Here is a 25955-nt window from a genome sequence, read left to right as displayed (position 1 = left end):
CCATTGATTATAGCTCCTCAGCTGTCAATTTGATTAAAAGGCAAAGTGGTGCACCTCGTGATAAGACTCGCTGTGTCAACTTAATGGAGTGTTGCTAAATAAACAGTCACCTGGCCAATCAGACGGAGAGCTCTCTGAGGAGTTGACACCTTCATAACAGGTTATGATGCCGTGCTAAAGGAGAGCGCGAGGTCCGTATCATACAGGAAGTGCCCTGACATTTTTAAGATAAGATTAAACAGTGTGTATATTTTAACGATCCCCGTGGGGGGGAAATGAGGTAGTTTACTGTAAGCAGATTTGATTGTGAGTAAGAAAAAAAGTAATTGTTCCATACTTGCAGCCACAATATAATAGATTGGAACAAATACAGTATAAAGTAGCATGCCAGTAGTAGAATATATTGAAACAAATATTATGCTAATGATGCATATTTTTAAATAATATTAGGTGATCAATACAAAGCACTTGTATTGAACTGCATTAATTAAAAGCAATATTCAGGCAACCGTGGACAGGCTTTGATTTTTCAGTATTGCCCTGCCTGTTGAGTGCTGTAACCAAGCAGTGAGATGGAAAACAGCAAGCCTGAATGCGGACTTTGCACCCATTCCCCCACCCTCTCCCCCCCTTCTCCCACCATCAGTCTGCCACCAGGAACCCATCTCAATGGAATACAAATTCACCCATGAATGGAAAGACAAATGTTTAGCCTGGGAGAGAGATGGAAAGAGAAGGGAGGGGGCCTCGCTGTAAAAGGCGGAGAGATAATTTAATAAGACAGCACTTCTGAACCGGCTCACACGGTCACATTTTTTCCCCCCCCCCCTCCTCCTACCCTGCACACACACACAGATGGACATTTGAAGCAGTCACAGGCGGTGGCTTTTCAACACACACAGGGGACGCCTCGTGGAATAATATGCCTTTTAAGCTTTTGTGAGGTGCCCAATTGCCACGGGTGCTACAGGTTTGACAAATGGTTGCTGCCAAACAGCCCAGGCCACACCTAACACTGAAGTCCTGTTGTGATGATGATAATTAGAACCGCTGACCTGAGAGAGAGAGAGAGCGAGAGAGGATGGGGATGAATACATGCATGGCTGAAATGAAAGAGAAGTGACTCTGACTTCCCCTCGTGATATGTCACATCTACAGTATGAGCGTACATCAACTGCAGGCTCTGCTGCAGTCATCTGCTCAGCGGTGATGGGGCCTGTGGGAGATCGTAGTAAGCCTTCCTTAAGCCCAACTTACTGGAGGATGACATCAGTCCATTCTGTCACCAAGGCAAGCTCATCCATCGTCTGCTGTTCACACGTTCATGTTTTATTTTAGACAGTGCTATATTTTGAGCCCTGTGCATGGTGTTTACCCCACCATTAACCCAGTGTCAATAGGGATAAACTACAGCCCCCAAAGACTCTGCCATCAATAATGGTCATATCGCTTCTAACATGCATTTAGTTACCAATTTTCTAGCATTAGCAAAAAGTACACGGGTAGCTGATTAATATTTGGTGTCGTAGACTGTATACGTATATAGATGGATGACGCGTCTCCACTTCCTCCCACTGTACAGAAGTGAAGCCAAAATATCCCAGATACGGGAGCTGCCACCTTGAGATTTTGATGTCATTTGGAGCCAGAGTCTGCGCAGTAGCGATCGGGCGGTGGAGCCGCGGTATCGAGGTCACCCGCCCGAACCAATCGCGAACCGAGCACGGTCGCAGCTTGTCAGCGAAAAAGACTCACAGCTGTCAGTCATGACGTCTCAGCCCCTATCAGAAAAATGAACACTTGAACATACATCAGCGTGATAAGAACTGATAACAACACATGCCAAATTTAAGAGAAAATTATCAGAAAGCATAACCAGTGGGCAACCTCTGGGTTTGAAAAGTGAAGCCAATGCTGAAGTGCCTTAAACCTGCATTCTTTCTAATAGCCAGCAGGGGGCGACTCCTCTGGCTGCAAAAAGAAGTCTGATTATATAGAAGTCTATGAGAAAATGAGCCTACTTCTCATTTGATTTATTACCTCAGTAAACATTGTAAACATGAGTTTATGATCTCAATCGCTAGTTTCAAGTCTTCTTCAATACAGCATGATGTTCATTTAGTAAATTATGGTCCCATTTAGAGTCAAATAGACCATAAAGCAGGGGATGCTTTAAAGCGTGGCTACTTCGTGATTGACAGATCGCTACCACCGCGTTGTCCGGTCTGGGAGTTGCTTGTGTGTTTTCCTTTTAGAGCTTTAACCCTTTCACAGTGTGTTTTCAGTTCATGAAGTTAATTTTTACATTTTGGTGGCCTAAAAATGTGTTATTCAGCGTTCGGTTGTACTTAGCTCCACCCTCTCAAGTCACTTCTGGTTGCAAAAAAACAAGTTGGCGTCGGCCAAAATGCCGATTTCCAGGCTTCAAAACGGCAGTCCACAAACCAATGGGTGACGTCACGGTGACTACGTCCACTGCTTATGTACAGTCTGTGAGCATAACACAGTCTGACAGTGCTTTTGTGATTAGAAAGTAATTTAAAATGACGCAAAGTTTAATTTCACTTGTTCTTTAATAAAAAAAAAAAACGTTTCAACCTGTAGAATATGACATGCCACACCTATGTTTATGAATTGCTGGAAATGCAGACCAGTATCCTAGGAATTAAGTCCATATTGAACGTTTCATCATCTCAACGTCCAAAGCCAACGTTCAGTGCCAATACTGGAAGCAGTGTGTCCTCTGTAATGAACGGGAGAGTAGAGGGTTTTTTCCGGTTATGGTGGATAAGCATGTAGTGACTTTCATGTAGGAGTCTGGTGTTTGCTGCTATTAACGTGATAAAAAAATCAGACCTAGAGGCTTGTTTATTTCCATTTCCACCAGTACACAAACACACACATTACCACCCCACATCCTACTTCACCACCCACCTATTGGGAGTGCAGATTTGCTTAAATTTGTGGCGGGTGCTGCCCATTTAGCTGACTGATGGGCTCTAGGAGGAGCACTGGGTAGGCACAAGCTGATTTATCTGCTTGTTTTTCAGCTCTGTCGCCCAGGCTCTGTCAGTCAGCCATCCTTAAGGTCTCCTATTAACGGCAGTAGAAAGCCAGAGCGAGATGGGAGGACGACACTCACCTCACTCCGTCTCCTGGGCCCGGTGCGAGTGATTTACAGAGGCAGTGCTGACTCAGATTGGCTGTGATCGGTGTGAGGACGGAGACAAAGATACTCAAACGGCTGATGAGTGTGTAATAATGAGGTATTGCAGAGTCTTAAAATGATGCTTCTGCTCAGGTAGAACAAGCAGATGAACTGCAGTGAATTATCTATTGTGTTTTTCAACCAGCTAATTAACCCATTATTAATGTGAGTAATGATTTCTACACATGGTGCCATGCAGGATTATCATAACACAGGACTATTTAAAAAAATGTTGTTGATGCATTTTTGTTTACCACATTAGCAGAGCAGGCATGAAAGGATCATTTGTTCTACTTTGGCTGGAATCACCAGTCTTATCCTATCACCCCGCTAGCTTTAATGTGGAAATGAGAGCAAAGAGTACAGCGGCCCACTCTCTGATTGCGTCTAGCCTTTTTTTATTCCTCCCTGGCCCTGTGTGGATCGCACATTTAACAGGCTTGGAGCAGCTGTTTATGGGGCATTTATCATGGCTACAGAACAATCCGCGCTGTCAGTGCGTCAGTTTGGGTGAGCTGTGGAAATAAATCATAACTCCTCTTGCCTGCCACAGCTAGCCCACCACACACTCACCCATTCGTTTAGACTGGTGGGGATGGGGGGAAAAAAGAAGAAAAGAAAGGAAACTTGAGTAAAAAGAGGTGGATGCAGTTACAGAAAATGCACAAATTACAGTTGCGGAGATTAGATTGTGGCGAGATTTCCGGCTCTATTTTGTGATGGATGTGCTAAGAAAGCTTTTAGACTACTTACTTCATAACATTTCTCATCTCCTTAATTTGTCTTTTTTTATTTCCAGTGTGTTTAAGTGTGGCTTAAGCATCCGTTTAGTTCATTCTAAGGACCATTGTTTTTCCCCCCACCATTTTCTAAATGTATTTTCAGCTTAAACCTGTTCCACCCTCTCTGCTTTCTATCAAATAAAACCACCTCCTTCATTGATTTCTTTAGAGGAAACAAGAGTATCCCTAGCGGCTGCCTTTTCATCCCTGAAAGACAGATTACCTGACATTTCTAAATGCAACCAAGTCCAGCCTCTGGTTTCATTGTGAGGATGTCTAGAGAGCCTTGCCACATTACTTCAAGTGCTACTAAAAGAGGGAGTATTGTGACACAGTTGTTTCACCTGCTGGAGTACGGAGAAATGAGCATCGCGTTGTTATTACATGTGGCTCTGCGCCATCAATCCTCCACCGTGAGGAAACACAAACAGATCAGCAGCGGATGCGTTTAAGCGAGGACTGTGATCTGCCACAACAGTGGAAGCCTATTATGATTTGTTTAGATTGCTAATCAAGAGATTATGAAAAAATGTTTTGACCTTTGCAAGTGGATTTAAGATATCCCATTATGATCTGAGAGCTTAAACAGTAATACACCCTTAAATACTAAGGCTTCTAGTTTGACAGCGCTATAGCCTTAAACATTATTTACAATGCAAAGCATAAAAACTGGGGCTGATTAAGTATAATGAGCTGCGTGGGTTGTCAGTGTACTAGCCATGTAAGCTGTTAATATCACGAACCTCTTCATTCAACCACTTCATACGTGCAGGACTTCACCTTTTTGCTCACAAACTCAAACCAACTAAACAGCTCATGTGTGGCATTTGTTTTACATCCCTACTAGTAAGGCTGTACTTTGACATAGCGGTGTGTAGAACATGCTCACAATGAAAATATTAACTTTCTGATGTTTTGCAGGTTGTATTCACCAGTTTAGTTTAGTGTGTAAGCTACGCTACGCTTTTGCAACAACGGCATCGGTCGGGATGGCGTTATCAACTGTGACTGCCATATGAGTGTGGTGCAGAGCAGCGGCTGTGAGCTAGCCAGTGGGGCACGCTCACATGCACGAACATGCACTATAAGGCCCGCGCCCGGCAATGTCGACAAAGCACAGAGAAGCTCAGATTACAACACACACAGAGGGAGAGCGACTTCATTCTCTGTTCAGGTAGACATCACTCCTCTACATCTTTACATAGCAAACCGTTGTTTGCTGCTATATTAATGCTCTGAAGATCATATATAGCGCACCTTTAATAAAGCGCGCTACGGTGAAATCAGATCATCAACAAAGGCAAAAAAGCCCTCTTACACAAAATAAACTTATTTCACAAATACATTTTCGTGAAATCATATGACATACCTCATCATCCAGTAACTTGAAATCAAACTTTCTAAATCTAGCAGTCCCGCACCCATTTGAATCACTCATGGCAGGGTAAGCTGTGATTTATAGGACAAGCCATCAGCTGGCCTTTAAAGGTAACGGCCTACGGTACTTCAAACAGTAATTTCAGCAAGGACCTTTTTCAGTGACATCATTATATGTAAATGACTGCCATCATGGGGCAAATAACATCATTTATCTCAAACTTTAATGGATCAGGGATGCTCTTTAGTGATGATTTATTCTTAGAAAAGGGAGTACACCGGAGTGGCTTTGATGTACTCAACTCAAATCAGTTCATGTTACACAGTGAGAAGCCTTTTCAGCAGGAATCAGGACAGGAACGTACTTGACCTTTGGCCCGGTCCTTGGTGACTTGGTTATCTTGTTGAACCAAGGATTTGGCACTTACGGTGGCAGCTATAGTCCGCAAACATTTGCTTGCCTGGACATCCGCAGAGCCTGCCAGTCTTTTTGATGATGGTGGGATATGACATAGCCTCTCAGAGGGAGAAGTTACTCCACTCATCTGTCGCTGCTGATCCTCCTCAATGATGCTCAGACTTATAATCAGATCTGTTCCCACATGAGTGGAGCGGCTCTCGTAGACTGTTTCTTTCAGTTTTTAGATGCTTTCAAATCAGTTTATGTCTCCCACAATGATATTGAGGAAGGGAAGAATAGAAAGTTCTCTCTCCGTTTCTTCATTTGGCCATCCATCATGAGGAAGACGTAGCTGATTGGGTTACAAATAAACTTGGGTGGATATGGTGGGTTTCCCACGACTGTCACAACAATCTGCCGCAGTTCCGGGTCAGAAGAGTTGTTAATGACTGGCTCAGAGGAAACTCTGAATTCAAAATGTGTTTGTTTGTGATCAGATACTCTCACATGGGATTATTGCATTATTACTTGGATGTGCTTTGCCCGTCATTGCTGAGTCTTTGCCATCCATCTTTTTTTCCGTGCGGCCGCTAGGAAGATGTAGCAGGTGATCCATCATGTTTGACTGTGGTGAATCAGATGTTGGCCAGCTAGGGATTCACAGGAACAGCAATCCGCTGACAGGTCTGTGTCAACCCTGTGGGTAACTGACACTTTTTAGTCAATGGACTGATCCTGCTCACACTACTGACAGGTTTCTGGCCCTGACATATACCGGACATCGCTGTAGTAGGACACCTACTGTACTGAGAACCACTGAGCGGACACTGTTACCCTGTCATCGCCCTCTGCCCTGGAGCACGAGCAGGAGTAGTGTGCACAGGGCTTCGCTGTTAGAATAATATGTGACTGGATGACAGCATATTATGGGGAGACTTCGAGGGCCATTGGGCATCATTACAGCATCCTAGTGTGCCTGAAAAGTACAGGAGGTGTATTTTAGGAAACACTTGACGAAAATACACTGTCACGTCGTCGCATTATCTTTTCCTCTCTTCTCCCTGTCTCTTTATTTTCCCTCTTTTTCTCATTTGCAGCCACCCACATAAAGTAATTTGACACCGAGTTTAAAAATCTGGCATCGTTGCCTCTCATGGCGGTGCTTGTTATGACTGGGGTCAGATAGAGAATGCTCGCTAGGACCGGCGTTGTGATAAGATAAAAGCTTTCGCAGCACAGGAGATCAATTGAAATGGCGCTGGCAGACAACATAATTAATCAATCCGAACGATTATCATGAATGCTGCCTTTCCTCATAGCACTGACTGCTATCATTAGCCATTGGCCTAATTGTCACTCATTAGCAGCTTTCATAGCTGTCAGCGAGGGCGCATCGTCGGATTCGAGTATTAATAACATCATAATGTCCAAGTAGGAAGCAGCTAAATTGATACAGTCAAACAAGGCAGAATATCCTTATTGCCATATTCCAATCTGATTCAATCATAAGCCTTTCATAGTACATTCTCTCAGGAGAACATTAGTTTGTGAAAAGCCTTGTTTTTGCAAAATTGGGTTTTGATGAGCATTCGTTAACATACTTTGTTGAATAAAAAGATTGTAATAGCGCCAAAAAATCCACTTTTTAGAGTAAAAAAATAGTTTTTTTTAAGGCTTTTTAAAGTAGATGGTCCATGTTTTAGATGTTTCAGTAGATGTTCATGTCTAGGGGTGTGTATCTAACCCTCTGAGATGATTTGATATCTAGATTCAAGGTTTGCAATCCATTACAAAACAATATAGATAAGCTGGTGACGATAATATACACTGCGATTCAAAGCCAGTTTGATATTGTTTGAAACCTCAATTTTAAACCTGCATAAATTGATATTTCTGGTCAATTGAGGGCAACACAACAAGCTGTAAATGAAAATGGCATATCATCTCCTTTTAAACTTCAAGGTTCTTCATTTGTCAATTCCAGCAGTCAAAGCACTCATTGGCAATGAAAATCTTTGGTCTCAGGATCCTTCAACAATGCTCATAAAATATGTATATATAAAAGGGGAAATCACAAAAGTAAAAGTAAAATGATTTATGAGCATAAAATAGTGCTGTTAAAATATAGGGCTTAAATATAAACACAAGTAAATAAGTAAATATAAAATGGTAATGTCAATGTAATTTTGTGGACGACAGTATTTCTTGGCAAACAGTTCCGTTTCTGGCCACCTCAGTCCAAAATTCTGTCTTGTTCCAGCACTGTTTTGGTCTCCACCAATTCCTTTGAAAATATCTGTCTCTTTAGCTGCTAAATTATCCACCATGTTCACCAGCTGGTTGCTGGTTTGCCTGTGTTATTATGTTTGGTGCTGGGCAGGTGGTGTCTGGTGGTTTTTATTGCATGCATGAATGAATGAAAAAAGCCACCTGCTACAGTGATAGCAAACCAAAACAGTGAAGTCGCAAGCCACAAAACCATAAGAATGAGCTGAAAGATGCTAAAACACAGAGTTGGGTGGTGATTCGCTTATTATTAAATCAACTTTAACACTAACTCAGCCCAGAAAAGTCGATCTACTGCCACACCAACAGTAGTACAGAATGGGCAGTGATACGCCAGTCCCCAGGGAAGCAGCATTTTTTTACTGATGTAGTGCCAACCGAGTGTTGTTTACCTCAGCTCCCGGAACAATGTCACTCATCTACATTTCGTATTTTCAACCACGCTGTGTGCCTGCCCTTGTAAATAAAACAGCTCTTGACTTCAGTAATTGCCTTTAACCTGGAGAACTTAAGGACCGGTGTTCTCTGGAAGTAGCGTAAGTAGTTTTAGCAACTTTATTTGCCTCTGGCTTTTTAGATGAGTGGCAATGTTTTTTGAACCAACATCATATTTTATGAGACTGTAGGAGCCAAAGTGTGCCGCGGGAGTTATACAAAGAGGGTGAGATAGGCTAAGATAGGCTAAGATATTTTCTGTTGACCGTCACCTCACTTCACGTCACATACTTTAGTTATTCCAGTTAGTCTACATTATTGTTTGTAATCCCTTTCAGTTAACAAACAGTAAAACGCATCCGGGCTTTTGGACATTTTGGAACGAGTCACACAGTAAGAGCCTATTTTAGCTTCTTAGCAGCTTTCAATTGATAGTAGTTAATACTTGCAGACTGCTAATCCAATAATGAAGTTTTCAGGCAGTGTTGTGCACAGTAGATTCTGACATTTTTCCAGAGTTTTTTATTTTCGGGAAATGGATGATATGTGATTGGGAAATGTAGCAATGGAGAGTTACTTGAAAAGATTGTTTTTTGGCAGCCATGTTGATTTTTTGAAACAATTTGATTTGGACATGTGGTTGTAGCCAGTCTGCGTTTTGAGAAGAGATGCCATCCCCCCTTGTTAGCAAAATCCCCCCCTCTTTAACCTGCCATCCCCTCTCTCCATCCCCTAGCAGCAGAGAGCGTGTCGGGGCAGAGGGGTTGTTTTGTTGAATATGTTAGTCTAGTCTGCCTGACTCATTGATCCTTCATCTGACTGAGGTTTGTACAAGTTAGATTATGGCCACGACCATGGCTCTGAACTATCAGTAGCCTTCACCGCCGGAGCTGCGGTGCCTTATGGCTGAGATGATCGCGGCCGCTCTAGACAATGCTTGTGATTACCCCAGAAAATCCATGGCGCTGTCCGTGGTGCTAAGTAGCAAAGAGATTTGTGATTGTGACATTGACGTTCATGGGTCGCGAAACGACCGTGTCTTAAAAATGAACAAATTGCCTACTGGTTGCTGTAGCTGTTTTTCCGTCTCTTGTATTTGTTTTCCGATGCATACCAGTTAATCTTTACAACCCTAATCATTTCACATCAAAGCCGTTTACACATATAACATATCATTCACCATAGGATAGGTGGTAAGTGAAGTCTTCATGTGCAGGCTGATAATCAAAGACAAAGCATGACAAGAAACAGCTGGTCGATCTGGCCATTGTTGGCTATTTTCCAATATTTTACGTGATTCTAATTTTAGCTGCGGTAATTCAGTTATCTGTCAACTAAACATAGCCAACCCATCACCTAGTTTCCATGCCACAGAAAAAAACATCTCTCCTCCTCTGAATGTTATGTGGCACCTGACTCCAAACAGTGGCCACTGATCCATTACATGACCTCAGCCTGAATATGAGGGTTCCCTGACTGGAAGGGGTAATTAAAATGAAGTCTCTGGACAGTCGCAGAGCTTGGAGAAATAATTGGTTTGTAGGCCGGGGATGAATCGATCACCAGGACTCATATCTAGCGCTTACTATAGTCACACATGGGAGCAACTATCTCCCCTTGCACCCCATTATGGAGCCGCTGTTGAACACAACGCCGCCGCGTATTGACAGGTTTGTGCAGATCACAAAGACGGAGCTGGGAAAATGATGGGAGAAATGAGGCCACAAACACAGTCATTACTGTTGAAATAGTGTACAAAGTACAAATAGTGCAAAAAAATAAATAATGAATGGATATATACATGGACTGTATGATTATGTATAGTACGTAAACCTTTGAGCCACACGAGGGGAGCCCGAATGTTCATATTTTTCTGATAATTGTAGCCTACTTGTAACATTGAATCTAATACGAAAGGCTAGCGTATATTCTGTTTGACAAGAGCCTGTTAACTCCAACTAAATGCATTTATTTGGTCTCAATTAGAAAGTATTTAACATGCGCATACATACATGCGTTTTCAATAACACATACTTAAAACAAAACATATCAAACATAAATCTCTTCAAAAGGTCTGGTTAATCTACTCAAGATACGATGAGGTGATGTAGAAATGTCAGTAAAAATGGTCAAGAACATTTATTTACACACACATATTCGCTCTCACGATTTATAGATAAGGCCTATTATGAATTGGGTCGTGATAGTTTGTCATTTTTAAATTTAAAAGTGGGTCCCCAGAAAAACAAATTTGGGAAACACTGTTCTAGAAGACAGAGTAACTGGATTTTAGGGAAAACAACTTCTGCTGTAATGAACACTACAGACTGAGAGCAGGATCAACAGAGAGTGTAATAAAGTGCTTGTGTAATTTACCAACTCATAAAAGTGGATTTAGTGTCAGGCTACCTACTTTCTCAAGCAATGGAAGCTTTTCACACATAGTTAGGAATATTGCAGTTGTCGTATAGTATAAATCAGGGGTGCTCAAACTTTTTGGGGGCCAAAATTACCAAGGACCTCCTCTTAATCGTAACACGCTTAAGCATATGCTTACCACCATTTGTACTCTAGATGCCATTGGAACTATTTGTATAGTAGTATTGTGTCGTGATAAACAGAAACACATTTCAATTTGAATCATGTTAAGATCACATAAGATGAGATGAGAAAATCCTTTATTAGTCCCACAGCCGGGAAAAATTTCAATATTATTGAATGTTAATACCACTTATATACCTTTTAAAAAGAGGGTGATTTTATTAAAATTGCATTTTGACTCAGCTTGACGGCATTTATAGCCTACAGGTGAAGTAACTGGTTTTAAGATTTAAGTGCTTCGATTTTAAAATAATGAACTTATTGCTGTGCGTCACAATCATATCAGAGTTTCTATTGGTCCAAAGCTATAATGGGTCGGAGTAATGGACACGATATGCTTGTATTATTGGCGCCAATGGTGCCCATCTTTAGATATGTACTTTTTAATGTTACAGCACAATTTTATAAGTTATATCAAATTATTTCGCGAACCCCCTGACAGAGTGCCACAAACCCAGATTTGAGAATCACCGGTATGAATTTGGAGCATCAAGCTCGAAGCTACCAATGTCCCACGAGCAGATACAGTGATTGCTGGTGTTGTAGTCTGACGTTTGAGCACAACGCAGAATGTCGTCACTCTTTCGGTGACCTTTTAGGATAGTATGACCACGCAAACACTTACAGATCACACACTCATAACATGTCCTTAGTGTTTGATTCACTTTATGTCCTCCTTTTTATCAAACAGGGATGGCCTTTTGTTCTCCTCTTTTGTCTGGACCTGCTATTGTTCTGCCCACCTGGTATTTAAAGACAATCATAGCGCGGCTAGTAATTAGCTCAAGGGATCCCACTTGCTGGTCTATTTTCAATGCCGGCTTTGTCTGCAAACATAATACCACAGTCTTTTTCACAGATGCTGCGATCACAAGAGGATGCATGCAACAACTCTTTGTAACAGGTGGCTGGTCTTTTAATGTTATGAAGATTAGACAGCAGGGGAGGGCTTCTGTTGGTTCTGTTGAATCACACAGTACCATTTTGACTCTTTTAGAGTTTTGGGCAAAGTTTCCAGCAACACTGCCAAATCCCTAAGGGCTTTGGTTGCTTTCCCAATTCAAAAAACTATCTAACACAATAACTCAGACCTCAAAGAGTTGTAAAAGCTCAGTGGCTGCCAGCTGAAATACCTGCATCAGCTGCATTGTGTTATTGGTATGGAGAAAAAGTGAATGATGGACAGTTTTTTGAGTTACCCTTGAGTCTTACTGGCACTCTTCAATCGGTTTCCATTATTTACAACATAAGCTACATTTTTGTTTGTCTTCTGCAACCACACTTTGCAATAGTAAAGTTGATTTCCTCCATTTTTCTAGAATAGAAAGCAAATTAGAGGCTCACGATATGTATTGAGCACACATTAATGCAAGAATGTTTTTTGGAGAAGAATTGATTTGATCTCCATTTTTTTTTAAGTATTTGATCTCATTACATGCAAACAAAATAGTCTGCTTTTGAATATTGAATATGAAATATTCATATTTTCCATTGCAACTGCAACCGTGCGTATAGCAGAAGTCAATGCAATAGATGTTGTATTAAGCAGTGTCATCAAAATGTCATTATCTGCCAATAAATCAAGAACAAAAGGCCAGATTTTCACATTTTGAGCACTACGTACATTATGAAACTTTAACTGAACTTAACAATAACAGTGATCGGACTCCTCGTTATTTGTGTCAATTTCTATGCATATTTTTTTAATGATGCGAACACTACAGAACAATTTAACAAGACTAAGTGCATAACAGCTCTGTGAGGTTGTATTCAGACACAACAGTGTTGCGTGAACAGGCTCACAATGACAATGCTAACATGCGGATGTTTAGCAGGTATAATGTTTAACATATTCACTATCTTAGGTTTGCATATTAGCATGCTAACATTTGCTAATTAGCACTAAATACAAAGTACAGCTGAGGCTGGTGGGAATGTCACAAAGTTTTGTAGGTATTTAGTCATAAACCGAAGTATTGGACTAATTATATTTGTGTTCTGATGATGATGCTAGATGTAAAGTTAACAAATTGTGCAGCCTCATCCATTTATCCATTTCTCTCTTTCCCCACGGGGCCAGTGTTGTACTAAATAACGGTGTATGCTCACAAAGGTTAAGCGGTGAGTCAGAACCAGTGATGACAGGTTGACCAATGAGTCTCAGCCAGACTGCCACGAAGCTCTGTGTAGCAGATGAGACAACTTTACTCACACACACACACACACATACACACACACTCACATTGTCATTCTCGCAGCTCACTAGACATTATTGGATTTTTGTGCACTGTTTCTGTAAACTATAAATCTTTCCTCTGCTCCCTCTCTGGCGTACAGACATTGACTTTGAGGTATTAATGATGGGTTTACTCCTCTGTCATTTGGCGGACTGTGTGTTCATATCATCTCAAAGGTCTCTGTTGTCTTAATCTATCTGAGAATCTGATCCAAAGAGCACCTCATAGGTGTATTTACTGAATATTAGGAGTTTTATTTTTGTAGTTTTTCTCTGTGTCTGGAGATATGCAGACCCACAGGCACTCTTAATTAGCCTTAAATTGCACTTTATTCGACCCTTATTCGTATTATTTCTCTTCACATACAGTAGAATTAAGTCATTATTGCAAGAAAAATCCTCTTTTTTTTATAGTATATTAGTGATCTTAATATTAGCAATAAAGTCCAACGTACACACAACCTTTCATGCCAAATTTAAAACAGTTTTGGTTTGTTAACTAGAAAGATAAGTTGTGTTTCTATTTGTGTTTTTGCCCTTGCTTTTCTCACTAGGTGACAGTGGGGGATTTTGGCAGCAAAACCTTAATAAATATCTCCTAAGGATGTTTTTTCTGAACTTATAATGTATCGATTTTTAATTAACCCTAATAAAAATCCGACAGCATGCCGTCGGGCCCAGCTGCTTTTCAAACTTTGCGGGCTCAGTTTTAAAGCTAGAGTGAAGATCCTGGCATCATATGAAACTAGAAAAAAAACTAAGAAATCCGTTGGTACCAACCAGGTCAGGCTTGTTGCAAAGGAGGCTAAATAACGCTCCAAAGTTAGGCTAAATTTTGATGAGGAAAAAACTGGCATGGCCATTTTCAATGGGGTCCTTTGACCTCTGACCTCAAGATATGTGAATGAAAATGGGTTCCATGGGTAACCAAGAGTCTCCCCTTTACAGACATGCCCAATTTCTGCTACTCCCATTCAGTTTTGGGCTAAAAACATGCAGTTTTTTGCATCCAGTATAAATGTGTTATTTTTGCCTATTCTAAAAATGGTGTATTTCTGGTGTGTTCAGTTTTCCTAAAATTAGATTTTAAAAAATCACAATACATCGCCTTGCTTACAGTATTGCAATATTTTGAATCGTTACCCATGTATCATGATACCTATCATATCAACAGATTCTTGCCGATACACAGCCCTATGTTAATATAACTTTTCTCCTTGTCCTGCCTTAAAGTGCCTGAACATCATCTTTGTTTTGTGATCAGTGTATTTTTTATTTTATTTTCAAGAGCACCTTAAGGTTCCCCGGACTTACTGTATATGTGAAACTAATTTGGCTTCTGCATTCGTTTTATAAGAAAATGTTCCCGTCCTAAATTCTCTGTGAAAGTGCTGTGACTTTGACACATACATACAGCCCCAAGGAGCTTTGGGGTCCTTTTCCAGAATGAATCCGGGTCTATTGTAGTCACGTTTGAGTCCCAGACTCAACTTGTAAAGGGACTGATTGGGAGGAAAAGCCTCCTCAGCCAGAACACGAGCAGCGCTTTGTTATTGGACCTTTGTGCTAATTTTGGATTATCCAAGCCAATTTTACAATCTCCAAAGAGTTTCTTTCAGATTTCAGGAGTCATAAGAGAGGACTTTGAAGTCCTCCAAACTTGAAACAAGACTCAATAAAGTGTCTGTACTTGAAATTTGAAACATTTATTGACAATTTTACAATATATTTCCAAGCTCAAGAATGAGCTTTTACACTCAAGAAGTACAATATTTTGGTTCAAAGAAGCTCATTAGTCTTTCTATTAGTATTTGTTGGTAATGCTGATAAAGTTTAGCATGCACAGACCTTTCAGATACGGTAGTTGTTTGAAAGTCTGCTGTGAATAATCTGTCTCCGACACAATCCACTGCGCTGTAAAGCCTTTTCTGTTTTCACTGTATGAAGCCCAGTACATTCTCAGCAGTATGTAATTGTATATAAAGAGATTTAGTATTCGTTATAGAGGCATCAGCGCGGGTTGAACGGAGAGAAAGAAGATGAGATGCAGCAAAGGCGGAGCAGATTTATCGATTTACTCATTGATGGATGCACGCAACCCCTCAGAAGCCTTTTGTGAAGAAATGTCTTTATGCTTTCATACTCTGTCTTTTTTTTTTTTTGCCGATAAATTTTCTTACATGATGCTGCATTATTCCCTAAAGAGCTCTTACAGAAGAACACCTGAAACCTTGAATAAGTGCACTTTTTTTTTCTCTCTCGAAAAGCAATTCCCCAGAAACAGGAGATATGAAATTGTAATTCTGTAGGAGACAAATGGTATGTGGCTCTGCTCTGAATTATAAATGAAAGCAGAAGGGCCTTAGTTCTGCCTTCTTGCCCGAGCGTGATTCAGGCAGTCTGGCGTGAGCGGGACACGGTCGCATAGCAGGTGGAGACACACACACACACACACACACACACACACACACACACACACACACACACACACACACACACACACACACACACACACACACACACACACACATAGATACATACATATACTCAATCTGTTAGTCCCACAGAGTCCAGCATATTATAATCAGCGACTGCTTTACATTTCGGCTGATATATTGGTTTAAAACAGGACCAGCCTCAGATGATAATTGCTTGTGTGTCCTCCTCTGATTAAATGGACTTTTTATTCAAGATTTGATCAAACTATACTGCTTGTGTAGTACTTAAAGCTGAAGTAGGCAAGATTGGAGCAAATATGATTTAAAAAAAACTATTTTTTTATAAAACGGTTGCTATATCGTGACAGTAGTACATGAAACAGGTAACCTGACAAAAATCATGTGCCTCTGTGTCCTCCGGTGCTCCTAACGGCATCTGCAAGATTCGCAGACCGGAGGAAAACAAGCTCTAAGAGCTGATCTGAGGTCTGCTTTCCAGCTGCCGTCTATGAGATCCGGCTGTCAATCACCAGACTTTTACCAGCTCAAGGCACCGCCATATTGGGATGCCGTGACAACTGCATAATCCCTGATTATGTTCAATGATATTTTCTAAATCCAATGAAATTTTTTTTTTAAATAATTCTAACTTCTCTACACGTGGCAAATACAGTATGATTAAGTTTAAGGGAAATTTGTAGTTCGGGGTTAGGCAACAACGTAAAATGAAGGAAAGTTAATTCCCTGAGTGAAAGTCAGATGTGCTATACCTCAATTTCCACACCCTTATTTCCACCTCACTTCATAAAGGGCACACTGCTTCCTGAATTGGATGTACACTGTGAGCTGGGAAATCCTCAAATATGGACATAATTGCTGGGGATACTGGGATGTTTTTTCTCTTGAAAAGGTCAAGCTCAAAGATGCTGAACATTAGCACACATCAACATTGAGTATACCAATGAAGTGCATTGCAATGAAGTGCAGTAAATAAAAATGCTTTCAGTTCGCAAAGGCCTGTGTCAGTCAAGCCCAAGAATATAATGGGAACTCTAACAGGCTTATATACCATAAGTATATACATTTAGCTACTTCATGAGTCTTATAGTTTAAATGCAAACAAGAATGAAAAACAGATTGCTACAGAATTGCATGTCAAGCCACATCTGTCAGACACCTGTTCTGGAGATGTGTTGCTTCACGTAAATAGAAGTGTATACATTGGATATGTATTTTTATTCAGATATTAGAAACATAAAATGACGAGTATAAATGAGGCCATAAGCTCTTTCCCCACATGGTCAGCCAAGAAGCAGAACATATTTGGTTGCACAGCAGGGCTCCCAACCTTGGGCGGTCAGCAGTGTTCTCAGTATTATTACCAGTGTCCCTCTTTTTAAAAAATCTATCAGCAGAGCTCTCCTTCCTCTCCCTGTGTATGTCCCTCTCTGACGAACCATGTCTCAGCGTCACGGACAGTTGGCCGATCCGTGTTTCACTGGTCTGAGGTCAGTGCGAACGTGCCGCTGACAGCATGCTGGGCATCTTCAGCGGTGCCAACTGAGCCCACCGGAGCGCTGACAGTGCTGCTTGTGTGCGTGTAAGGGGACTCTGCTTATAGTATGACTCATATAGAGCTGCAACGATTAATTGATTCCTTTTCAACTATTAAATTATAGTAAGTATATAGTAATTATTTAAGAAAAAAAGTGAAAATATTCTGATTTCAGCTTCTTAAATGTGAATATTTTCTGGTTTCTTTGCTCCTCTATGATAGTAAACAGAATATCTTTGAGTTGTGGACAAAACGAGACATTTGAGGATGTCATTTTGGGCTTCGGGAAACACCGATTAACATTTTTCACCATTTCATAGACCAAACAACTAATCGATTAATCAAGAAAATAATCAACAAATTAATAAAAAATAAAAAATAATCGTTAGTTGCTGCTCGAGACTAAATGTACCAATGAACCGGACAGCTAAAAAAAATATTTATTTTAATCTATTCAGTAATTATACAACAGGAAAGGAAGAAAAATTTTATATAACAATTCACCGGAAATGTGAAAAATACAAACAAGTAAAAATAAAAAAGACAAGGTGATAATAAACACCTAAGAAGCACATCTTATAAACTTTTCAAGGAGTGTGTTTGTGTTTGTTTTAAAGCCAGGATGTGCTGTGTTGTGTTGTACAGTAAATGTGACTCTGCTGCCTGTGCATGCGTGAGGGATCCCCTCTTTAGTGAGCTGGTCAGTGAAAGACATTTTAATGTCATCCTGACCTGTGTGGCTGTTTACCGGATGCCCTCTACCCATCTGCCAGTCTGAGTTAGTCTCTACTTTCACTGCACATGGAGATGAGAGGCGTTCGTCCTTATGGTACTTTGGAGCGAGGAAGCTGTGGAAACATGCACCAAGGTACATGCATGTTAGGTGGACTGAGAAAGTGGATTAAATCACGTGGATACCTCCTCACCCCATGCAAATTAGAACAGTAAAATCAAGCTGAACTCACATTTCATCTGCCCCCGGGTGTCGGATACAGTTGCATATACAGTATACTGCAATAATACTTTATTTGGCTGAATTAATACAAGCCATAGCTGCCAAAAGCCATAAAACTTAGAGAAAACCATACAGTGTTAACATCAGTGTCAGATTGATGCACGCATAATTATTCATACATTCCCCTTCTTTCTCTCCATCACGCTCACAGGTTGGTTAAATCATCCTGAGGTTGTGACTCAGCGGGGTCATTATTGCGTTATACAGTACTCCTGCTTAATGCAACACTAAAATTTTAATGACAGGTTATATTTAGTTGGAACCATATTTTACCAATTTGCATATTTTAGCAGCAACAGCTGTGGAATCTCCCGCCGTCCTCGGGGCTTGCCTAAAGCATATGTCTCATGTCAAGGTAAAAATGGAGTCATGAAATGACACCGCGTCCTCGGTTACTCACACAAGATTCCGCGGCATGCATATAATTGCAGCAGAGGGAAGAGGTTTTTGTTTATTACTTATATTGTCTTTAGTTGTGTCATAAATATAGCCCCCGGTGAAGACGAGGAAATGCGGCATCACTGTGAGTTGGTGTAGAAAGATGTATTAATTAATTCCACACTAGTTGAGTCAGTGTTGTATCAGAGGTGCTGTTACATCTGCTGTCTGAAAGATGTTAATCTCAGAGATCAAAGTAGGATTCAGTTCTACACTTAACACCCAAGCTACTGGCAGGCTTAAGCGATACAACTGTTCTTGCCAGTGAAAATTTTGGGTTATTTATTTGACTTCCTGGCAGCATAGAATCCCATCCACAGTTTCATATTTCTGTGCTCCAATATTTTAGCTGTTTTTCTGCATTACAGCTATTTATCTGAATGAATCCTGCATTTCTTCTCCCACACAGGTTTGTTACATTATTGTTTTGCAGTTGAGGATACATGCTGTAATCCCAACACTGATCACTCAAGGATAGACACTATATCTTTAGCATGAGATCAATTGAAAATGTGGTTTAACCAACAAGTGGAGCCTGATCACACTGAATTGTTAGGTTTCACTTTATTAATTTAGCCTGGCATTGTGTTCAAGTTAGCCAATTTCTGTTTGGGAGGGAGGGTTATTTTGTTTTATTTACCCTAACCAATCAGCAGTGAATGACATATCCATCCTGCCAATAGGGTTTTCTGTCAACAAGGACGCTACTGTAGGAGTTGCTATGAGCAGTTAATATAATATTTTTAGATTTCAAGATTGAAGATCGAAGTTGTTATTTTTCATGGATGTAGCTAGCTAGGTAGCTATCATCTTCTAGCATCATCTAGCTGTGAAGTGTGGTGGCAGTTTCTGTTAAAACAAGACACAAACCAACGTAACAACTTGTCTTTCAGTGAATTTAATAAAAAGGCATACATTAATAACTAAAACATCTCACGAGCACAGCCACCTGTTGTGGACTGTGGCAAGTGAGCCCCGAATACAAAGAGTAGTCAGTATTTATACATTTAAAGCATAACATGAAGATAAGTGCAAAGAAGAAAAGAAGAGAAGGATAGAAAGTGTATCAATGCGTCAGCACACCGCAGACAACAGAGCATCACAAGACATAACAAGTATTTCAGCAATCTGTTGTTTGCAGTTACAGAGATCTAAAATGTCAGGTCACTGTCTTATGGTGACCTAGTTGAACATGTGAGGCCCTGAGATTATCTAAAGGTACAGTGTTAAACTGCAGATATGAAAATTGCCATTACAGAAGGAAAATGATATTGTCATTCTTAATCTTGCCTACAAACACTACACTCTTATTGGTTGATTGTTTTCCCAACTGGCTCTAATAGCAATGAATGAGCACAACACCACTCAATTTTGTGAATTCTGACACAAAACAGAAAGCCATCGTGACAGTTCTGACCTGTGAGGGGACAGGGAGCCGGAGAGTCCAAAATAGAGGAAGCTATTGTAGCTAATCAGCTGTGTTGTACCATTTACTTTCATCTAAATGTGCTAAATGCGAGATTGGGAGCATTTCTATTACCCCCACATGGCTCTCACCATGGCGACGCCTGAGCCGGCGGTTCGCAGCTAGTGGTGCTAACAGCGCAGTAACAGTGAAAACAACGGCAACACTGCTGACAGAGATAAGTGTTTACCTGAGGGTGGAACCGGAGGGTGGGCGCTTCCCTTCCGCAATGGCGCCGTCAGTCAGGATGGCGTTATCAGCGGTAACCGCCGTATGAGAGCAGTGCAGAGCAGCTGTGAGTTAGCCAGTGGGGCACGCTCACATGCACTAAAAAGCACGCGCTTGTCACCTGCTATGTCACCAAAACACGGAGAACCTCAGATTACAACACACACAGAAGGAGACTTCATTCTCTGTTCAGGTAGACATTACTTCTTTTGTTTGTTGCTAAATGAATGCTCTGGATATCGTATAGAGCACCTTTAACCTGATAAGTCGGAGTAAAAAATGCTCCACACAAGATTGATGATCTTCATTTTTTAAACACTCTTTTACTTCTTGCCTTGGGCTGACAGTCAGGTTATCTGTCGCAATTTTCCGTTTGCCTGAAAGGCTGCCTACGATTTTATACGGATGGGGTTGGTGAGAGTTGTGCGACTCAATCATATAAGATATCAACTGATTGGAAAACTAAAGCAATGCACTAAAAGCTAAAAATAACTACTTAAAGTAAAGTAAAGTAAAGTCAAATAAAATATTCATCAGCATTTTTTGCCAGCCACTGCCAATACATGAATAAATTGTGAGTGTTCAGACGGGTACACACCCTTACACCCAAACACTCTCATTGCTAGGCATGTACACAAGGACAAGTTTTACATGCATATGAAGTTTGGCAGGTCCAATAAACACCAGCTGAAGAATTATGTAGATCTCTTTGGCTGTCCTGATGGATTCAGTGAACGGCTCTGCAGGGAGTGTTAAGAACACATAGAGTGATGGCTTGATTAGCATGCCATGCATAAATGAAATGCTAATGTTTGGAAGCTAATGAGTCCCACTGAAATGTCTCAGATGAGTCACATGTGGTCTGAAACTGAATGTCTTTAAGTAATTTAGAAATAACCCGATGTGTCTAATGTTGCATTTTATCTTATTAACGAAGCATATTTAATTATTTATATAAATTATGTGTTCGCTTGACTTTATGCTTCTTGAGTTATGGGTCACTTCTCATGGATGAGTTTGTTTTTTTATGAGTTTCTAGGAGCCGTGCAACAGTATTGTTTGTTTAAAGGTATGCTTAGATGTAACATAGCTGATTTTTCTTGCTGTGCATTTTAAACATCAGATGGAATTATTCACCCATTTTTTGAGAGTGCTTGGGAAAAACACATGAATAATGCAACAGCACTCAGTGGCAGGGGCGGGCCTTAATGAGATTTTTTTTGAGAAGGTTGTGCTTACCGAGTCATCTTGGAGCGAGAGGAGAGTCGGGGAAGGAAGGTGAGCGAGAGAGAGGGGGTTTCAGGTATGTGCTCTAAGTCTCTTAGTTCTAATTCAAGTCGTGGCGGGGACTAAATGTAATTATGGTGCCACAGAAACGGGGGAACTGGGGCTGAAGCATGGGGCCGCCTGGTATTATCCTCACTTATCCAGAGTGTCCTCTCAAAAGCCGAACGCTATAGCAGTGCCATACTAATGCTCCTGTGGAGATGCACCAAAAAAATACCTGGCCGATTTTGCTGACTTGCCAAAACACCATATTGTTGCTAATGAAGCCCTGTTGCATTTATGCAGTAGCGCCAGCAAGAAAATAAACTGGCCGCAGCAGGGGACGGACTAGTTATATTCCAAAACAAATGGTTGGGAGGGCTGGAATTTTTATTTGACCCATACCGGGACTACACACCAAACTATACCGCTACAGGACTGCAGAGAAGAAGTGCTACATACTGTATGTATTAGAGGCCGTGCCCATACTTCCTTGCCAAAAGCCTGTTAGGACATCTGTTGTACAATTTCATTTAGCAAAGTGATGATGGTGGTTACCAAGTCCAAGATGTCAAACATGTATCTTTTTTTTTTGTCACCCAAGTTGATTTTTGGACATTAACCTAAAAATACATTTTGAATTGATGTACAGAGATCAACTTAAAACATAGAATATGTTGCACTCTTACAGATTAAACTACCCTAAAGGCATAAAAAGTAGTTGCTCCAGCTACGGCAGTAAAATGGTACTTACACATTAACATGTCAGTAATATTGATCCTGTAATAAAATATAGAATATAACACTCAAGTGGGGGATTTTTATGAATAATGAGTACTTTAACATTTTATGCTTACTTATGTACTTTCACTAAAGTACAATTTTGAATGCAGGACATTTACTTGTAATTAGGGATGTAAGAATATATTGAGTATCACAAGATATTTTGTGATACTGTATCGATTATCAAAAACACTATCGCTTTTTAATTCATAGTTTACATGCAAAGATTAACTCAGTCAATACTTTATGTCATTCACAAAGATATGCGCCCTCACAATGTATGCGCCCTCTCAAAGAAGTGCTATGATGTTGGCTGTTGCAGGGACATACTTGCCAACCTTGAGACCTCAAAAATACGGAGGACTTCTGACCCAAACTTTGTTTCCTGCATTCTGGTGACTTTTAAAGAATGAAAATAAAATAATAAGTACACTGCAGCAGCGTTTTTATGTTAAATAGGCCTACTATTATTTTCCAGCAAAGAAAACTGAATAATTCGCCCCTCTGGCGTGAACTTGTGTGAATCTCTGGCATAAACTAATATTCATCAGTTTTTATTCATCTTTTGCTCCTGCTTGAGTATTTCTTTCTCCTAGTACTCTCCCTTTCTCTCTCTGTCTCTCATTCACTGAGCTTTCAGACACAACGCGACAACTTCACCACTGCGCTCTGAAAACCTATTATTTAGAACGGCTTGCATCGCGCCCCGGCGGCTTTTCGCTGCGTCGAGCAAAGCCCGACTTTTGGCGCTGCACGCTGTGATGTGCGGCAAGCTTGTGTTGTGTCGCGAGCAGCTCTCTTCCGCCGGAAAATGACATTTGGTGTAGCTGTACTGTCGTCCGGGTGTAAACAGTAATGCTTATACATGCTGTATAGTGCCAGAAACAGGTTGGTATAATGGAAAGGAAAAAAAGGTGTGAAAAACGGGAGAATTGTGACCCCAGGAGGAAACCGGGAGAGGGCGATGAAAAACATGAGTCTCCCGGGAAAATCGGGAGAGTTGGCAAGTATGTACATGGACTGTGATAAATGCAAATGCAGATTTTTTTTAATCCGATTTTATGCATACGGTGGTGTGTCCTTTATAGTTTTACAATTTTCCTAAAATTCTATATAAATAATTGAAATATATCTCCTTACAGTGCCGCAATATATTGAATCGTAGCTCCTGTATCATGATACATATCGTATCACCAGATTCTTGCCAATACACAGCCCTATTTGTAATGTATTTTTACATTGATTTAGTGCTTGTTTTATTTAAGTAAACCATCTGAGTACTGTTACTTATAACCACATCTTGCTCTACATCGTAGCTGCAGGTTTGTGTGGGTACTTTACAACAGCATGGCGCCGGTTGTGCAGGATTTAATCAAGTTAACTTGATTAATCTGATCTACTGTATGTATTCCCACTTCCACACTGCGTGTCACTCGAATTAGAGACTGCAGATGGAATCCACACCTGCCAGCTGCAAAGAAAGTTAATCAGTTGAAAGCGAAGGCCTTCATACGTGTAAGCTGTTGGGGGGGAGAGATGCTTTAAACATGAATCTTTACATTTCCTCACAGTATTGCCATAATGGGAATAAAATGTAAGGTTTATGTTAATGTGATGTGCTTTTGTGGAAATAGCTTCCAGCAATGTAGCACATAACTTTGGTGTGGCATGACAGTGGGCTTTCAACATGTTCAGAGCTGACATGCAGCAGAAGGTGCAAAACATTGTCAATTTGACACCGAAATGGCAGAGTGCTAATGGGTTGCCAGTGATACTCACCCATGCGTCTCCCCTTTCGTTAAAAGCTATTCTCAACGGGGTCCATGTAACGCTTATCAGTTCAATTTCCTCATTAAAAAAAATAAAATTAAAATTTCAATATTTAATATTTTTTTTTGTATTTTTCATTTGTCAGATCAATGCATACTTAAGATATTAGATAGGAAAATCAAAAACAGAAATATCTGTATACTTTTATTTTTCTTCCTGCCTACTGTACAATGCATTGAAAGGACTGTGTGCTCATATAGCATGTAACTTAAGAGCTATACACTCACCGGCCACTTTATTAGGCACACCTGTTATATTGCTTGTTAACACAAATAGCTAATCAGCCAATCACATGGCAGTGACTCAATGCATTTAGGCATCTAGAGGTGATGAAGACGACTTGCTGAAGTTCAAACCAAGCATCAGAATGGGGAAGAAAGGGGATTTAAGTGACTTTGAACGTGGCATGGTTGTTGGTGCCAGACGGGCTGGTCTGAGTATTTCAAAAACTGCTGATCTACTGTGATTTTCACGCACAACCATCTCTAGGGTTTACAGAGAATGGTCCGAAAAAGAGAAAATATCCAGTGAGCGGCAGTTGTGTGGACAAAAATGCCTAGTTGTGATGTCAGAGGTCAGAGGAGAATGGGCAGAGTGGTTCGAGATGATAGAAAGGCCACAGTAACTCAAATAACCACTCGTTACAACCAAGGTATGCAGAATACCATCTCTGAACGCACAACACGTCGAACCTTGAAGCAGATGGGCTACAGCAGCAGAAGACCACCCGGTACTAGCACCGGCCACTTTATTAGGTACGCCTTGTACCTAATAAAGTGGCCGGTGAGTGTATATGTTCCCATGTTGGCTACAACGGGAAAGCTAATCACGGTGTCTACACCAGCTTTCACACAATACTGTAGATTACTGCCTCTGCAATGGTAATTTGAAGAGGTTCAGACATCATTAAAATGTTAGAAACGTGCCAAAATAAAGCAGCATTAGTGCGCCATGTTTCCCTCTAAGGAGGGGGGCATCAGAAGGATCCGATCTAGGGTCATTTACATGCAGATATGCAGCTCTGTGCTCTATTGATGCCCCGAGTCTTTGCTTTTCTTCATGTTTAGGTGTAATTAAAAAAAAAGGCCTATTTCACCTATCACTCTGGGCTAATAGCGCTGGGATTGTGGGCCATCTCAAGCATCCACACACAAATGTTGGGTGGCACACTATCAATGCTCCAGATTTTCATTGACTTAACAGGCCTTGGCTAGTTTTCTCATTACAGCAATATTAGGCCGAGGCTCTGTTCCCTCAAATCCATCCTCCATCGTGTCGGGTTTTTCTTATTCTTGACATGTTCCTTCATTCGTTCTTTCATTTATTTTTACTGGCATTGTAGAAAATGTTGTTTTTTTCTGCCAACCATTCATTCATTTTAATATCTTTTAAGTAAAAATGTAATCCAGGCACTGTCTTCTTAGTTCCTGGATTCATTCCTGGATCTTAAGCCCTCAAAAAAAGAGGGGTGATGTCATTCTTTTTTTAGATAGATAAATGGATAGTTGTTTAAAAATGTGACCGTGCACCAGAATGAAATGTCATGCGACGAAGCATCTCATGTCGCAGGAGACTCATAAATATCACCTCTTGGCACTGTTTTATTGGAAAT

The 25955-nt window shown here is 40.7% G+C and overlaps 1 protein-coding gene across 3 annotated transcripts in view; it reads left to right on the top strand.

The window, feature by feature from the left end:
- The window catches only part of trappc9 (trafficking protein particle complex subunit 9), a 243960-nt gene that overhangs the window by 170594 nt on the left and 47411 nt on the right, over positions 1-25955 (top strand). Inside the window, exon 22 of one of the 3 annotated variants that reach the window (XM_074614136.1) lies at positions 23154-23290. The exons of the other annotated variants lie outside the window; for them this stretch is intronic. Coding sequence (XP_074470237.1) covers positions 23154-23275 — 122 coding nt within the window. The 3' untranslated portion in view covers positions 23276-23290. Of the gene's footprint in view, positions 1-23153; positions 23291-25955 lie in introns of those variants that run through there. 3 annotated transcript variants of the gene reach the window in all.

Source organism: Sebastes fasciatus, chromosome 17, assembly GCF_043250625.1.
Source record: "Sebastes fasciatus isolate fSebFas1 chromosome 17, fSebFas1.pri, whole genome shotgun sequence".
In the NCBI taxonomy this organism is placed as follows: Eukaryota; Metazoa; Chordata; class Actinopteri; order Perciformes; family Sebastidae; genus Sebastes; species Sebastes fasciatus.
This window is presented reverse-complemented; position numbering and strand designations above follow the sequence as displayed.